The sequence below is a fragment of the Rhea pennata genome, chromosome 1 (assembly GCF_028389875.1).
Source record: "Rhea pennata isolate bPtePen1 chromosome 1, bPtePen1.pri, whole genome shotgun sequence".
Classification (NCBI taxonomy): domain Eukaryota; kingdom Metazoa; phylum Chordata; class Aves; order Rheiformes; family Rheidae; genus Rhea; species Rhea pennata.
In genome coordinates this window covers 53644526-53662438 of record NC_084663.1, presented here as the reverse complement: position 1 = coordinate 53662438, position 17913 = coordinate 53644526, and the positions used below count along the sequence as shown (strand labels likewise).

Sequence of the window (17913 nt, the reverse complement as noted above, 5' to 3'; positions counted from 1 at the left end):
GTTGGCCCTTTTTTGAATGGAGGATTGTAACAGATGACCTCTGGAGATCCCTTCCCACCTATGTTTCTCTCTGACTCTAAAAATTTTGTTTGCTCCAGTGACATTTTCGGTCTGACCTGTAGCTTTTTTTTTTTTTTTTTTTTTTTTTTTTTTTTTTTCATCTTACAGCAAGTAGTATGGTGGAACTGAATAGTATCTGGAATATTGTCTTCTAGGCACAGAAATCCAATCAAATGTTTCTCCTTTCAGGGCCTAAACAAACCTCACCTAGTAGGAGAGTACAAAACTGCAATTTGAGAAGATCATCTATAGAAGTGTTTTGCCAATCAAGGGTTACAATGCCAAATGAGGTCAAAACATTTGCCTTTGGGAATGAGTGCTTGCTAGGTGAGGGAAGTGGAATTGCAGCTGGAACTGGACCTGTAGGTGAATTTTTCAGCACAGTTCCTTCCTTCCCCACCAATATCAGTACCAAAATAGTTCCTTTTGGGAACCTCTTTGGGCTGGAATCAGTCTTCTCAGTCTCTGAACTGTCCATGCTGGAGAACAGCTCCCATTACAGCATTTCAGTTTCTTCCTAGAGATCCAGGTATTCTGGCATGATTTTTTCCCATGTCAGAACAAAGTGAAGGAAGTGGAGAGATGGAGATTGTGATTACAAAGTAAATATTTCTAATCATCTAATATTTTCCTCCTATGATATTGTGAAAGTTAGTATGTCTTGGATTCTGGCTTTCTATAAAGATTCTGAGAAGGATTTTCAGGGATATCAGGCAGTATAATTTTTTTAGATGTTAAAAAAGCAGAGTCAAGAAACCGTATTTTGAGTGACTGACTACTTGATGTAACATCCTTTGGTACTGTACTATCCTTTGGAGGCACTGCAGGCATAGCTAGCCTCTGATGTCCCTTCTCAGCTACACCTGTCAGAGCTGCTCCAGATGGAGTGAGCCTGGGATTGACAGATGACATTTTCAACTTGAGAGGCCAGCGATGCTCAAAACAGTATTCCAGGGCCCATGCCACTGAGCTGCATCCCAGTACAACCTTTGCTGTATATCTTCCTCTTAGTCACTGGCTACTGGTCTTGGTGGCAGTGTCTGTGTGTGGCAAGCCACAGAGAGTTTCAGGGATCCAGGAGCCATGAGGTCCCCTTCCTGGACCTCAGACTTCCCCCTACTCCTGTCCAACAGACCCTAAACAAACCTGTAAAATTGTCACCCTGGCTCATGCTGTTTTCTGACGCCACTATCATCCATGGCCTTTTTGTAGTCAGCAGAGGCAGCATTTTTTGGAGTGGGTCAGCCTCCCCGCTCCAGCAGGAGCTATTGGAAGGCTGACTGCAAACAGATTTTCACTGCCCCGATGTGGACTTATGTCAAACAGTGCCCAATGAGAGCTGACAAGCTGACAGACCTGATCTGTCAACAGAAGATGAGGAGGAGGGGAAGAGACCGTTTCTTACACATGCCTTTGAGAGGCAGAGAACAATTTCACAGATGGGCCAGCAGAGTGCCTGTAAGTGATATGGGTCCGTATTTAATAGTGTCTCAATTTCTGTGAAGGGGGACACAGATACATGAGACACATGGATAAGAAAAGTTCAGTGCCATGCACAAAGTAGCCCATAGGCATCCAGCTCCCAGAGAAAAGCTCCTCTTTGGTATTGTCTCTGACCAATAGAACGCTGGTGTCCGATCTTAGTGAACAGAAGCTGATGTGAGTGCGCTGCATGGCAGCCCCTGCTGAGCTCAGAAGTAGAAGCCCATTTTAACATGTGCGTCCCATATGTGGGACGTGCTGTCTGAGGCTTTCCCAGTCCCCACAGAAGGCTGCAAGGACTCTCTCAGATTCCCTGAAGAGTAATTATGGTGATGAGGCCAAGGAGCAAATATTTGGGGTTGACTTCTTTATGACGTCCATATAAAAAAACCGAATCCCATACTGACTCTTCTCCATATCCACAGGTTCATTATTTAAGTCCAAAACGGATCATTAGCATCATTTTCTCTTTCCTCCTCCAAAGCACAGGCTGGTTTCCAGCTCCAATCCATAGTACAGGTAGGAGCTTAGTCCCATATTAATAATTTTAAGGCTGATACTGAGTTCATGAAGGCATCATATTGGTAACTTTGTATTAGACACTTGGGAAATCACGGAGTTCAGAAGAGTCAGTCAGTTGTAGGGAATCTGCTCTTTCCTCACCAGGAAAAATGGAGGAAATACTGCCATCATCTGTGCTCGTTCCCTTTATCTCAGCTAACATGACCACTGGTGAGGATGGGTTAGAAGTAGTTTGGTGGTCTGGGCTTGGTTTCCATTCTCAGGAACAAGCAAAGCAGCACAGATAAATCACTTGGTGGACTAGCAGAGCTATGGTTGGTCTCTCTGCTTATAGTGTGTAAGAGTGAGGATCTTGCTTCTGTTGAATAGTTCTGTAGCATTGCCAGTACAGGCTGGCTGCCTCGTTTCTCATCCGCATCAGTGCAGATGATTTAGGGAGATGAATGATTCCAGTATATGTAGAGTGCAGAGCTACATATACTTTGCTCTCAAAGATATGCAGGAATACCAAGTTATTGTTGCATTTAAATCAAGCTACTTCACCTTTGCTATACCGTCAGCAGTAATATAAACGCTTACTTAAAAAGCCAGACCCTTTCCTTTAGTCTAGTCCATGTCCTTTTCTCTGACAAAGTGGAAACTGGCATCTCCTTGCTTTATAACTGTCTAATTTGCAATCTTTCTCTCCCTCTTTCCCCACCCTCACAGTGGCCTGTCCTTATACTACTGATTCATTGTGCAATCAGATGGGTGATAACAGATGCTTCAGGAGAAGGGAACCTTCCTCCACAATTTGCTTAGCCAGTTGTGTGGTTGGAGTAGGAGTCAATTCCTTCCTGCCGTCTGCAGCCGTCTGCAGCCTGAAACGACTCATCCATCCCTTATCATCCTAGGAGTACAACTATAAATACTAGCAAGGGTTCATAGAAGTTGCCAGCTCTTTTTAAGTTCTTGTTCCCAAACCTAGCTTTAACAATTTCTTATGGCAGTAAAAGGCTTCTTTTGAAACATGGTATGCAAAGGGTGTGAACGGCTAATCATTTATTTCTCCAATTTCTTGCCCTCCAAGTGTTCAGAAGCAGGTAAGAATGAGGTATTAACTCATTTCACAGTATGCTTAATTTCCATTAGCAGAAACTCCTCTAATTTTTCACTTGGCTACAACATGGTGCCATCTGTCATGTCTTAGAGATATGTTGGGACGTTTGCTGTACAGTGTGGGGCAGATCAGTTGCAAGGGATATGGTCCTGTGCAAACAGGGACCAGGCAACTTTTAGCCAGACACAAGCCCTCTTTCTTGCCTCAGCAGCTACGTCTGCAGGGAAGTAACATTTCCATCTCAATTTCAGTGATTAGGAGTGACATCTCTTTTTACAGCCATCTGTGGTGTGAAAACAAATACATTTGTGTGGTCCAAATAGATCCAGAAAGGTGGAAAGCAACTTCAGAAGGTGGAAAGGCTATCAGAAAATTATCTCTCTTTGCCTTGTTGCTTCCCACATGCTCCCTGCTTTTTTTGTTTGCAGGTCTGAATTTCCTCCCAATCTGCAGCTCTGTCCAATTCAGCTGAGCCTGGCAGAGGTGAGGGCACTGTGAGGCAGGGTGGCACTCTTGGGCCATGGGTGCCAGGGAAGGAGGAACATGGCTGCTGGGGCTTCTTCTCCTTGCCAGTGGCCAGCTGGGTCCCCAGCACCTCTGGCCTCTCTGGTGGCCTCCCTCTGGGGCTGTTTTGGGCATCCTGGCTATTGGCTGTGATGCCACAGGGTTCTCATGGCAATGACACCCAGTGCTGTGAGCTCCCTTCGCTGCGCTCTTGGCCCCCCACCCTGTACCTCCTGCATCTGAAGCCTGTTGCCATGGAAAAGTTATAATCCATATAGAATTTCAGAGATATCCTCCCTCCTCCCCCCACCTTTTTTTCTTTCTTTTTTTTGGGGGGGAGGGTTAAAAGTTTGATTTTCAGCTTAATGTGTGGGTGGGGGAGGCTCCATCTGCCTCTTTGAAACCTGGTCCTTGGAGGGCATGAGGGAATTTTCTCTGTCTTGTACTCTGAAGTCCTCCGAGAAGGAGGATGGTAGGATGCTGCGAAGGGGAATTCCAGCCTGATGAATGCCCCAGTCAGGTATGGGTTACCTCTCTGCTCTAAGAAGTGTTTATGTGACACAGGATATTAAAAATTATTTTTTTCTTTTCAAGGGGCCATATTATTTAGAGCTGGGAGCCTGAAGCTATGATGTTTCAGCTCTGAAGTCATGTTGCAGTCGAAGTGGGAGTGAGAGATTTCTGAAAGATGCCTCCTCTGGAGGTTACTTTTTCCAAAATGATCATAGTGAGTGTTGCCAGTAGAAAAGGGTGCAGACAACTCATACGCTCCCACAATATGTGCACAGCAAGAACTATGGAAATGATGCAGCCTAAGGTACCGTTCTGAATGAGACCAGAACTACAGCCCACATCACCCCATCTGGCACTCATGGTATATCCCAACCTTTCAGGGTATGTCCACACTCTGTCAGGACTTCTGTGTGAGATTTGCAGGCTGAATTTTAGTTTTACTTAGGCACCAATAAAAGTAAAATCAGGGAAGTGCAAGTTTCTGCTGAAATTGAAATTACCTGGCTATATATCTTTGATAAAAGATAGTACGCTCCTCTAGCTTTGCTGCCCTGAGTAGTAGAGTTGGTTGAATTGAAGGTAGCCGTGATCTGGGGAGTTGACCCTCTGCTGCACTCTCCATGGGAATGTACTGGTTTCACTCACAGCATGCTTACCGTTTCCATCTATGCTGTGTTCAGGCTTCCATCAGTGGGCATTGTGGCTTGGGAATCCCAGATACATGTTGGAATATCTTATTCAAAATATTTCTAGGTCCGAAGAGTCCTAGAAATCTCTTGAGGAAAGGAATATTCTTGAGATATTTCCTCCTCTGACTGTTCAGAAGGGAGCAGGGGAAGAAATCCCATATATGGACCTTATACTTATTTCAGACCTTTTGAGAGTCTTCTGTTGGAGGCAATATTAGCATCATGCCTGAGGCTTCTTTAAACTGACCTTTTCCAGGAAAAAAAGCAGAGAAGTAATTCAGGATCAAGTGCAGCTCCAGAGTAAATGGGCACATTTACTTTACTGGTGAAGCAGCTGCAAAGAGTTATTAGACTCTGTCTCTCTCTTTCCTTGTTCAGGAAACAATGAGGATGCAAGTCCTTTTTTTTTTTTTTTTTTTTTTTTTTTTTTTTTTTAACATTTAGACAACTACGTTCAGACAGCCTACTTCAGGCACCTAACCTATGCATTGCAGTTATGTCTCCCCATTGTGTGTATCAGGCAACATCTGAGTCATTTGCTGCTTTCCTGGCTTCTGATGGTACAATAGTCACAGAGCATAAATGGCGCACCTGGAGTAGGTGATGAAGTATAACCTGGAGTATTTTCACACTGTTGGAAAAATTATTGATTTAGAAAGTCATAAAGTCACCATGCTGGGTAATTCTCTTCTCTTGCATGAATTCCTGGAAGATGATGGATTTTCAGCTGCCACAGGCTGTGGTCCGTCCTGCAGAAAGCCAAAGGCTTGATCTATCAGCAATGCTGGCCCCTCTACAACTATCCTTGTCAATATGCCTTTATTCTGTTCTAGCAAACAGGATTTCTTCAGTCACACTTTTTGGGGAGCTGGTCTCCTTCATATATCTTTTACATTTATCTTTTTTTTAAAAAAAACTGCTGCAGAAGAGGTCCGAGTAGTCACAGTGCCTGTCACCCCAAGGACCCCATCTGAACATTCCATAGAGGTTCTTGGACATCCAATGGCAGAGAAAAAATCTTCAGTCTACCAATCTGGACTAGTAGTTGCACTGGTGACCTGAAGGCAAATATTTCTTCTTTTTGTATCTTTTGGGCCCCAGAGATGGATCCTAAAATATTTTCCAGAGCACTGCTTGAGAACCTGTGCACAGACTGTATTAGCAGACACAGTAGACCTCCTGTGCTTATCAATAGCTTGCATAGCCCCAGACATTAGTCTGTCTTATAGCAAGAGGAAGCTAGAGAGAGAATGTACCTTTGTTTCACATAGTCTGCATGTGGAAAACTACATCCTACAAACTGCATCCCAAAACACTCTACAAAGTTAATAATACAAAGCACAAGTCGGATGTGATATAAATGATGTAAATGTGTGAACTCTGAGTAGGACATTGGCAGTGTTCCCAGTCGTGTTCAAAATGTACCCATGATATTTCTATCACCCATATTGGGAACCCACTAGAGACAGGCAGAAAAGACTTTGGTTGAGTTTATTATCCATATTTATCATTCCTTTCAGAATAGCATCTTCCTCCCACACTACTTCATCCTCACAACACTACATATGCACCCTGCTCAAAGCAGGAGGCTTTGCACCCTGACTTGTGGTGCTAGAGTTGAGAGTGGTGAGATATGCTTGAGGCATTCAGCATGCATTGGGAAACCCAAAATAGATGGTGCAGGGGAATATGGACTCTGTAGCTGTGCAGGCAGAGGTAACGTAAATGGATTGGAAGCTGTTGGACCATGCGATGGGGCAGAAAGGAGGAGTGTATTAGTATAGGAACCTAGACTGGAAAGAGATTCTTCGTATTTATTTCCCTTTTGGATCGTCACAGTATTTGCAGTACAGATAACATCAGGGGAAGGGCACAGAGAGGTTATGGCTGTGATTGGGGTGGGGGTAAGCAGAGGCTAGGGAGTGAGGATTGGCAGACTGATTTTTAGTCTCCAGGAAGACAGAAGGAAATGGATGGCCAGGAAAGGTGATGCAGCGTAAATTAATCTAGGATCATCCAGGGAGCAACTGGATGAGGAGTCACTGATTTTCAAAGCCTTCCTTGCCCACCATGAGTGCACAGAAAATGCTAGTGGTTGTGTGTGTGTGCTTTGGCTGGATACAATGAAGACCATAGTTCCCTGGCAGTGGCTGTGCTGGAAGTGCTGGTGAAGGTGACAGGTAGCATTAGAGGGCCAACAGGAAGGACAGCAGAGATGGCAGTTTGAGTGCTGGTAGTGATGAGGGTACTGATTGCACTGAACATTACAATAGTGGTTGGAGTGCTAACTGCAAGTAAAGACACGAGTGACTAATTACAGACATGATTATGAGGAAAAGAAGTGGCTCAAGAAGGAGTGGTGAAACCTGAGACTATGACACTTTGCAGTGCAGAAACTGCTGCTTGGCATGGCACTACAAGGGGGTTTAGTGCTTCTGCTCTGATATTTATTGAAGCTGTATTCTTCCTGTGTGTCAGCTTGGGACTTGCTTGCTTCTCGTTGTGTCTCACTCTTGGCTTTCTTTGCTATTGTAGCATTTTTCTTGTTTGCATGTTGTGTGGAGAGAAATACGTTAATGGCTTTGTGTAAAAATAAATAAAAAAATAGAAATCTTAAATTAGACTCTGCCCCACTGCTGATGCATCCTGCACCCTTTGTTATACAAATCCTAGCTATGAAGTCTTCTTAAGAAGAATGAGGTTTTCCTAAAGTTGCAAGAAAAAAAATCTCAAGGAAGTTTAAAGGGGAGGGGTAAAAGAAAGAATCGTAATTGTTCTGAGACCTTCCTCAGCCCAAGGAAGGGTTAATGCTTTAAATGCAATATAATTTCAGTGGCACTAAAGAACATGTTTCCATGGAAACATCAACCCACGGAGGGAGAGAAAGAGAGAGGAGGGAGAGGGAGTGAGTAGAGAGAATTGGCTCCTCTGACAAAGGAGGAACAGCAGAATTTGAACCCCCACATAATTACTGACAGAAGTGATTATTTGTTTGTTTTAATCGATTCTCCACTGGACATGCGATACGGATGGGAAGAAACTAATAGGGTGCCATCTTGGCTCAACTACTTCAGACCCATGAAAATCCAGCCACACACTTCAGATCAAGTGTTCTTACAGGCAGTGACTCATTTTTGCAAATACTGCAAATTTTTTTTCTTGCAAATACCTTGAATGCTTTCAACACTTTATAAACATTGAATAACCCCAAAGTTACTTGCAGTTTTTTTGATGGGTTGAAAAAGTTAAGTTATTCCGCTGTTTTAGAGAAAACAAAGGGATTTATTTCAGTCTCTTCAGCTGCTTTAGTGGTGCTTAGTCTCTGGCAGTAGTGACAGGAAGTCTCCTGCCAGATTTGAGTGGTCTGTCTGGAAGCAAGAAAGCCTGCAAAACTCTAGAGGGAAATTGGTGTGCTCACCCAATTTCTGATCTTGGCTCCCAGGGCAGAAACTAGAATGAGCTCTGGATAAATATTGAGATATTCTGATCTTTAACTCCCAGAATACCAGGAATGTTCAGAAGACCGAAGGTCTCTTCACATGCATCTGCAGTTGGCCAATTGTTTTAAGCTGTCATCCATAGCCATGTAGGTCCACAGGAGATTTTTAAAGAATTACAAAAATGATTAATAAGATTGTCATCAGTAGGATTAAATTCACTGTATGGAGCCTATCATTCTACTGGAATATTTTTAAGGATCTACAAATTGAGAAAGCTCAAAAAACATCATCCTAGGTGAAGAATTACTGTAAAGAGACTTGTTTGACTTCTGTTCTGTGACTGTTTGTCCTATCAATGTTTGTGTGACTATGCCCTAAGACAGATAAACAGATCTGAATGACATCTCTTAACCTTTCAGTGTTTGCCTGTTCATAGCAGCATGGCTTCCACCAGTGACCTGTTCAGTGGATGCCAAGACATAATTATGGCCTGTTGCTGTTTTCTGACAAATGTAATTTTCTGTGCTTTTACTGCCTCATGTAAATCTACCACAGCCAGCTTTTAGTCCTTTCAGATGGGACAGAAATACCTTGGAGACCAGTTTTACTTAGGAGAAAAGTGATATAATATCTGTTCCTGATGAATAACGAAGGATGGAAGACTGTGGAAATCAAAAATAATACTTTAAAAAGCGGCAGGGATTTATTACCTCAGTTAAAGTTTGTGGCTTAATCCACCTTTAGACTAAAGGTTTAGTGTGTATTTTATCCAGTCACTGTAACAATTTTGACCTTAAAGCTATTCTCTATTAGGTATTTTCTATTACTTAAAGGTTTGGTGAGTCAATTCAGAAGTATATTTGTTTTTACCTAAGATTTATGGATGAAAAAGCTTCCTGAGAATAGACTGATTTCTTATGACATTTATAGATGTTTTCTGCTTTAATTAGAATTTTCTCTGAATACGCTTTTCCTTGTTTCAGTTCTTTTTCCAATGAAGCCAGAAGACTTCATTGAAGGTTTAGAGGTCTATTGTCTAGCCAGCTGGAACTGTGTAATTTTCCCAGCAAAATTAACAATTTTTAAAGAAGTGTTGAAAATTTAATATTTTGGTTTGAAAATGGAATATTCTGATACAGAAATTTTATTTGCTATCTCTTGTGATTAGGAGAATGGGAGCTCTATGTTCCTATTTCTCCTTCTTGAGACCTGGTCAGACTAAATCGCCAGTAATATCCCTTCTCTTGACGTGCTGCTGTTCTCAGTAAGGAAAATATTTTTGCAGTTTTTAGCCCATTTTCCCATTGATAAACATTTTTTCCTGGCTCTGACATTTGTGAAAATAGGCCAATCAGGATGTGTATGAGAGAAATGTTAGGCTTTGGCTGAGTTTTCAAGATATTACCGGAACAGACACAGCAGAGACAGGGGAGAAATGAAGACTTGTCCTGCCCTTTTCTCCATAAAGAGGTCACCTCATCCTAACCTACACCTGTTTTTCCTATGAGTGACCTAGCTCTCACAGTCCAGCCTTGATACTATCATCAGCACCCTGGCAAAGAGAATGTAAAATGGCACTTGAACTGAATGACAACCTCTCTTTCAATCAAAGGTAACGACTACATAGGACAAAAAAGAATGGGAAATTAGGTCCTAGATAGTTTTAGCTACACAGAAAGGAAAAGTTATCATGGAAACTCTGAAGCTCTGGGAAGCAGTGAGATAAGCAGCCTTTCACCCAGGTGTCATGAATATAATTTCTGTCCTAGTTTGGAGTCAACCTCATGTTCTCTGTGGGGGTAATTCAGTGACCCTGTACAACAAGCCCTGCCTCCGTCTGCTTCCTGATGGATAATTGTCCATGCTGCAAAACCCTGTGCTACTGCACTTGACTCCTCTTAGCATTTTCAAGAGAGAGTTTACAGACTGTAAAGGCTGTTGGAAGTGAACTTCTCATTCTCAGGAATGGTCCTCTCTCATTAGGATCAAGCAATATATGTAGAAAAGTGGCCAGCTATTGCTCTGGCTCCCTATACTCTAAGGATAAATACATCCTCAGTCTCCAGGGACTGTCAGCTCAGAATCTTTCTGAAGTGACATGTCCATGGTACATAAATGGAGGAAATGTGAAATAAAATGAAAGAACTATTTCTAAAATATTTGAAAGTGGGAGTGATGGGAAAGAAATCATCCTTCTATAGCATATGGGAGCAGTTTCTGGGAAATCTTAGCACGCAAGTACATTGTTTTCAAAACATCTTTGTAGAATAAGATGGAGAAACAACAAAGAGAGATCAGTAAAAATCTCTCTTCCACCAGAAATGGATGTTTCACAGGTCAGAATAAAACATGAGGAAAACTCAAACTCCTAAGGGTGAGAGGTCAGAAGCTCAGCTGACCAGATAGTATCACTCCATTGACATCAGCTGAATATCACTGATTTATTCCAGCCCAAGATCCGCCCTCCTGTGTTTTAAAAAGATGTGGACAGCAGGGATAAACTGAATTAATCTCTTATATCTCTGTAATCTTGTAGCCCAAGGGATATGAAAGAACTTTCCTAATCTAGATGCTCTCCTAACCTCTTTGCACAAAGAAAATAATTTTGAATTTTGGGTGTTCCTCTAAAGCCTGCTGATCGGATGGTTTCCCAATAGTATCGAAAGTATGTAGCGTGGACAGATTTTCTGGTGCTGGATACCTGCACAATTTGAAATGTGATTGTTCTCTTTTTTACACTTACTTTCTTGCAGCACATCTCCTCAAATTCAGTAGTAACACTGAGAGAAAAAGGAGTAAATAAGGAAGAATTAGATGCTGATCCTTTAAGTATTTTTTCTAGTTAATGGCTGTTTCTTTCTTTTCTTTTTTGTTTTATTTTTTTTTCTCCCTCATGACATCGGAAAGAGCAGAGTCTATGCCCCATATTATGTTAAATCAGTTGCACTCATGCCTTTGCATGCAATTCTTTTGCTGTAAATTGTACATGACAATGGCCAGATGTTCCACAAATGCAGCCAGATGTGCCTGCATTTCACAACTTAACAAGCCATGGGCACCGCAGCAGTGGGAGCACAGGAGGCTGGCTGAGCACAGGGGGGATAAGTGATGGGAGAGTCTCTGAAAGGAGGAGTGATAGCTCAGTCCAGGTCAGTACAAAGGATGGAGGAGTTTTATCTAAGGCCCAGGAAAAGCACAAACAATTGGATTCGGTATTCCCTGGGGACTGCCTTATCTTGAGAGATCTCATGTACTTGCAGCTGGGTCTAGATGGCTGATGTGGATTTATTGGTTGTACTCTGAGGCACAGGTAGCCACTGAAATGCCAAGCAAAGGTATGCAGAAATAACACCCATATTATTTTAAGCTTCCCAAGGGTTTGCGGGAATGAAGGTTTAAATCAGAAGTTGACAGGATCGGCTGCAGTTTTCCCATTAAAAAATTTCCACACTATTTCAGTCTTTCAATGAGAGCAGAAGCTATTAACAGCATAGTTAGCACTGGTTAATCCTTTATTTATGCATCATTTGCCATATGAAGGTCAGAATTCCTCTTTGCAGATAAATACTCTAGTACTAAACTCCCTTTTGCTTATCCTTTAAACCCACCCACTTTACTAACTATCAGGCCTTGTGCAGGCAGAAGCCAGGCTGGGGCTCCCAGGCACTGTGGCAGGCAGGAATAATGCACCCTGCCAAGGCTGTTTGCATCTACCCATGCCAAGCAAGGTGTTGCTGGGGCCTGGATAAGGTACATGGTTTGGACCTGTGGCTTCTGGCACCAGCATGCCAGAAACTCTAGTCTTTGGTTTTCCCTGGGCACGAAGATGGCCTTGGCAGGCAGCCACTCCTATCCCCAGTAACTCTGGCCAATAGCTATTTGATGCCGTCTGTAGGGGGGAAAAAAAGGCTATTTTAACAGGCAGATCTTAGGAGGCAAAGGCCTTGCACTGCCTTCACCACATTGCTTTCTTACGCTGCCGAACTAGCTTCATTATTTCACTTTACGGTGAGTTTATGAAGAGCTTGATGATAGCCTGTGTTACCTTCCCTTATTCCACATAAAACTCCATCTGCCTTTTACCCTGCAAATTCTGTCTGTCAGAGGTATCCCTTGGCTTTTCCCTTCCTGCCCTCCACCTACACTCTCGTCCTCCTTTTATTCTTCACTTGTATGCTGGACTGCTGAGATGATTCCCCGATGCTGACACTGGAGAGGCTGTTTTATTTATATGGTTGGTCTTACTCAGGAAAGTGGTCGATATTAGGATCACCATGCTGTTTCAGACAGACTGCTTGTTGCATCTCAGCATAACAAGCACTGGCAGTGCATGGGGGAGTGTGTGTCTGCGTGTGTATGTGCACGTGCGCTAGGGAGGGAGGGCTACGGGCTGAACCAGGGCATTGTCCAAATTCACCTACCTAGTCAGTAGCTTCAAGAGGAACTGATTCTCACTGAGAAACTGAAGACAGAAGTAGAAGTGGTTAGTGTTGATTTCAAGCTCATCCACTTCAGTGTTGTCTCTGAGATTGAGAAAAATTTGGTTAACTCCCTCCCTGTCTCCCACCAAATCCCCTCAACCTGCCACATTTTCTTCTCCAGGCTTTTCCCATCACTATCTGAAACCATTTAAAATGTCATAGTCACTCTGCTGGTCCTAAATTTGCCATTTGATGTGGTTTTAATGCTCTATTTCCTATACAAACCAGCCTTGGAAACACTCTCCATTAGCTTGCAGGGCTCACAGTCTCAAATTTAGGACAGGTGGTATTACCTAGTGGTCAGAGCACGGGATGGGGAATCACGTCCCCCTGAGTCTTGTTACTGGCTCTTCCACTGACTTGCTTTGTGCTCAAGGACATGTCCCTTATTTCTTTGTTCCTGCCTGCTCATCCGTACAGCAGGGCTCACCTTGCCAGCCTCTCTCCGCAGTGTTGTGTGTGTCTTGCTTCTGTGCAGCTGAATTCAGGCACTGTAGCTGCTGTGTTTCCACTGGACTGGGGAAGGGTTGGACCCTTCTATCCTTGCAGTGAGCTCCTCCAGAAATGAGCATATAAGCAGAGTTCTTTGCTAAAAGGTGATTCTAGCAAATTAAGTTAATTTGCCTGCCCCTTCTCTCTCTCTTTCTCTTCATCATGGAGTTTAAAACACCCAGGAAATCATGGATTAAGCCCTCACTGTCTGACAGGCGGGGTTTCATCTTGCATAATCTCACCTACACAGCCAAGTTTCCCTTGTGTTGTGTCTCTTTTTTTGTGTCCCACCCAGTGACTCAGTGCAGACACGCCAGCCTCTCTCCCAGACTCTCTTGTTCCCCATCTGGAAACTGGTGTGTGTGTACATTGCATGGAGGAAGCAAAGCCTTCTGGTCTTGATGCTTATGCTGGTGTACTTGGGCAGTGCTGCTACTGAAGAGGATGGCCCTTGCTGAGTTTGTGATGAAGTTCATAGCCACCTGCAACATATTGCTGGCTGGGCCTGCAAGGAGTCTTCAAGTCCTGACATTTTGACATTCAGGCTTCCCCATGTCACAGCTTGTCCCTGTCCTGCCTTGCTCCTTCTCACATCCCTGCTGGAATTGTCAAAACCTATTGTGACCATGATGGTTCCTTGTTCGTGTGTCTCCCCTCCAAAGTCCTCAGAGGCCCATCTTTCCACCAGCATCTATCCCAGGTCCCTCTACTGCCCAGCCTACCTCCTAGGGATCTCCAGGATGAGTTAGAGAGGGAGATTAGAGGAAGTTCAGCAGCTCCTCTGGTCTCACTCATGCCCTCCATCCCAGTGTAGCAACTGGCTTGGGCAAACTGCAGGAAAATGAAGAAAGCAGGGCAAACAGGAGATGCTTTTCTGTACTGCGAACTTCGGTAAACATCTTGCTAATGGGTTAGAATGAAAACTCTCTGAAGAGTTATTGTGCCAAATTTGGAGGGTAATTTCTGTCATTAAGGTGTGAGATGAGGGATTTTAGTGCTGCTTTAAATGTAAATTTCAAGGCAGCTCCAAGGATCGAGTCACTGATGATCTCTCCTTGATTATTATTAGTGGTTAATCTTTTTGGTGGAAAACAAACAGAAATTATACCCTCTTGTGTTATATCTCTTGCCGATTTCTGTGAACTCTCCTTGTCAGCCTGTACAAGGGAGATTCCCACAATGGCATCATCTTTGGATGGGAGGGGGAAGAGGGATGAGAACTGTCTAATATTGCTGTTTATTTAATTAGATGCTGGCACTACTTTCTGAATACTAACATATAAAGCTGCATCTCCCATCAGGCTAATGGCATCCTCATCTTCTTGGAATCTTACTTTTTCTTTGTTCTGGTGGCCAGTACAGGGAGGTTATGAAGTGGGTATAGCTGTAATCTTGGTCTGCTTGAAGTCTTCCCCACCACCAGAGCAGAGTGATGAGGCTGTACGTGGGCCTGATCAACTACACGTACTGCAGTACATTTTTCACCTGATATTCTGCAGAACCAGTACAGTGCAAACAGCCGGGAAGGGAATGCTAGGAAAAGAGCATGTGTGGACCTGACTTAGTGTGTTTTACACCTCTACAAACAATTAATGCGACTAAGATTTTCCAAATGTCTGATGACTGGGGTTCCCTCAGTGCTTGAGTGCTGAATGGGTTGGGATTTTGGAAAATACCAAATAATCAACCTTTGAAAATCAGCTTGTTGCAATGTTTTGCACTGGGCTCTCTCAAGCCTATGTTTCCTACACTTAGTGCATTCCCTGAAGGTCACAAGAAGGAGTAAATATGGAACTTCCTTTAGAAGTAAACATAACTGCTAATTGTGATGGTAATGGGGGGATTACTGAATGATTTTGGTCAGTTGATGGAGCTAGGAAAATAGAGTTTGGGAAAAGGAAGAAGCTAAAATTTTGAGCTACTTTTTTTACAAGAAAGTTTGCCTGTTACCAATGCTTTACTTAAATTAGTAGAGAGTTCTCTGTGTGCGAATATTGGGACAGTGTGAACACCCTGAAAGCACAAAAATTTGGATGTAGATTATTTTTATTCTTGACATAGGTTCAAATCAAGTTCAGAAGGGACAAAATGAAGTTGAATACATAGAAATGGTTCCTGGTGTTGTGCTGTAATACAGTGGAAGATCCTCTCATGTCTATAATGGAAATGTTCCTTGTGTAATTTATAAAAGAACTGGGCAAAATATGGGAGGCCAGACTCTCGGAGCTAGCCCTGCAGACAACTTGGTCACCTCTGACTCTCACAGTGATGTGATGCTACTGGTGCTAGAGCAGGTGTATAAAGGCAAATTCTACTCCACACAACAGGATTGTGAACCGAAGTGAAATATATGAACAGGAGAAACTGTCAGAATGCCACGGAGATGTCTTATAAGTCACTGAACTGTGAAATGTCTATTTGCTTCCTCCTCTTTCCCACAGCGTCGTTCTGGACGTTCTGACAGTTAAGAAAGAGGTAGACCTGATTCTCATTTACAGCAACACCACTTTAACATGCTCTAACAATACAGAAAGGCCTTGAAATGGGTGTAGTTATAATCTTGGCCCACTTAAAGGTCTTTCTCACTGCCAGAGCTGAGTGAGGAGGCCTTAGGATAAACGAGATTGAAGCCCAGTCTGTTTAATAGTCCATTTGTGTAACTGACATGAGATGGCCCAAAGGAGGGTGCCTCGCACAGAAGTGACGGAGCCTTTCCCGACAAAGACAATCATTAGTGTTGGCTGCAGGGATTCGCAGGGCTGATCACCCTTAGTTTGATCTTGCTGGATATAAGGCACGACTCTATCCCTAGGGAAAAGGACTTTAACTGGGCTATCTCAACATCCACTATCCTTATTCTTAAGATGTTTCAGAGAACTGCTTTGGGCCCAGTAAGGCATGCTGTCTCTAATAGGTATGGAGCTTCTCGTAGGTGTGCTACTGCTTTCTCTACTCTGCAGCTTCCCTCATCATAGTCTGGATGTGTGAGAGGGCTCCATCTTCACTTCTGCAACTGTAGGCCATAGCTGTCCTCAAATGAAATGTGAAATCTCCTTTGGAGAGTGAGCAAAATATAGAGTGTGGAGCATGTTTACATGGCTAATTGCTATGGATCCCTCTGCCCTTTGACGTAAGGGGAAAACAAGGACTGCAAGCACGTGTATACACACATGACTCTTATGTGTACTATCATGAATTCAGGAAGAGCCAGAGTGGTATATTGCTTCCCTATCCCAGTCACAAAACAGAGGGTATTGCCCAGGCTTTGCCTTATCCTCCCAATTCCTTGAATAATTGTACTGCTTCTAACACCCGCTTCCTCTTAGATTTTCTTTTACTGTCCCCAGCTGAATAATATTTGTTGTTACTGTTCCTACTGTCCTGGCTTAAACTGAAGAGAGGGAGACAGGCCCTTGTTTCGGTTTAACTCCCAAGCATTAACATTCTCCTCTCTCTTTTCTCTCTCTTGCAGGTACCTGATTAATGTCACCTTTGAAGGCAGGAATCTATCATTCAGTGAGGACGGATATCAGATGCATCCCAAGCTGGTCATCATCCTTCTGACCAAGGAGAGGAAATGGGAGAGGGTAGGACATGTTTGGTAATTCTCAAACTGCCTCAGGGAGGAGGAGGATGGAGGAAGGCTCCACTCAAATTCTCTGCCCTACACCCTTCTCTACTTTTATCAAAGGCTGATCAGCACTTCCCTGCATTTTGGGCCACTGGTATCTCCAATACCCAGGCTGCTGTCTTTTCCATAAAGGACACCATTTCATTCTTTCATTACATTCTTTCTCAAACACTCAGGCAATAGAAGATGAAAGGCTGCATTGGAAACACTGATTCAGTCCACCTGTGTGCATTCACTATAGCTCAATCTCATCACTGCACACTTCTAACACTAATCATAGAATCGTAGGTGCTGTACCTGGAAAGAACATCTGGAGGTCATTTAGTCCCTCCTTCTGCCCATGGAAGGGATGAACTAGACTAAAATTATTCCTGACAGATGTTTTCCTCACCTATTCTGAAAGTCTTTTGAGTCTAGAAACTCCATGAAATTCCAAGGCAAGCTCTTCCATCGCTTCTTTCTCCTTACTCTAGAAAGTTTTTCTAATGTCTAACCTAGATTTCCCTCGCTGCAGTTTAAGCCCATTACTACTTGTCATCTCCCTAGTGGACATAAAGAATTGTTTATTCTCTTCCTTTTTTTGTCTTTCCTTTTGAAGGGGGAAGGCTACTATCATGTTGTCTCCCAGTCATCTGCTGTAGATTAAACAAGAATTTGTTCAGTCTCTCCTGGTAGGTCATGTTTTCTAGTCTTCTGATCATTTTTATTAGTCTCCTCTGGATTTAGTGAACAGTTTGCTGCTCTGTGCAGGTTAGTGAAGTTGATTCTTGAAAGAAGTCAAATAGACTGTGAGGAGTACATCTCATGAAGTATATATATAGGTATATAACATGTATAGATTTTCAAATAAACAAACAGCAAAGATGCAGGCAGTGCTTGAACCATTTCAGCATTCCAAGTCTGCAGTTTTTTGAGATTTTGATTTTTCATCCCAATTTCAGAAGAAATATCTTCAAAAACTCAACAGTTATTTCAGAACAGTAATTCTTTCTCCAGAAAA

The 17913-nt window shown here is 43.0% G+C and overlaps 1 protein-coding gene across 1 annotated transcript in view; it reads left to right on the top strand.

Moving 5' to 3' along the window:
• GRIN2B (glutamate ionotropic receptor NMDA type subunit 2B) overlaps positions 1 to 17913 on the top strand; it is a 206142-nt gene that overhangs the window by 118727 nt on the left and 69502 nt on the right. The window contains exon 4 of the mRNA XM_062586741.1: positions 16755 to 16869. Coding sequence (XP_062442725.1) covers positions 16755 to 16869 — 115 coding nt within the window. The remainder of the gene's footprint in view (positions 1 to 16754; positions 16870 to 17913) is intronic.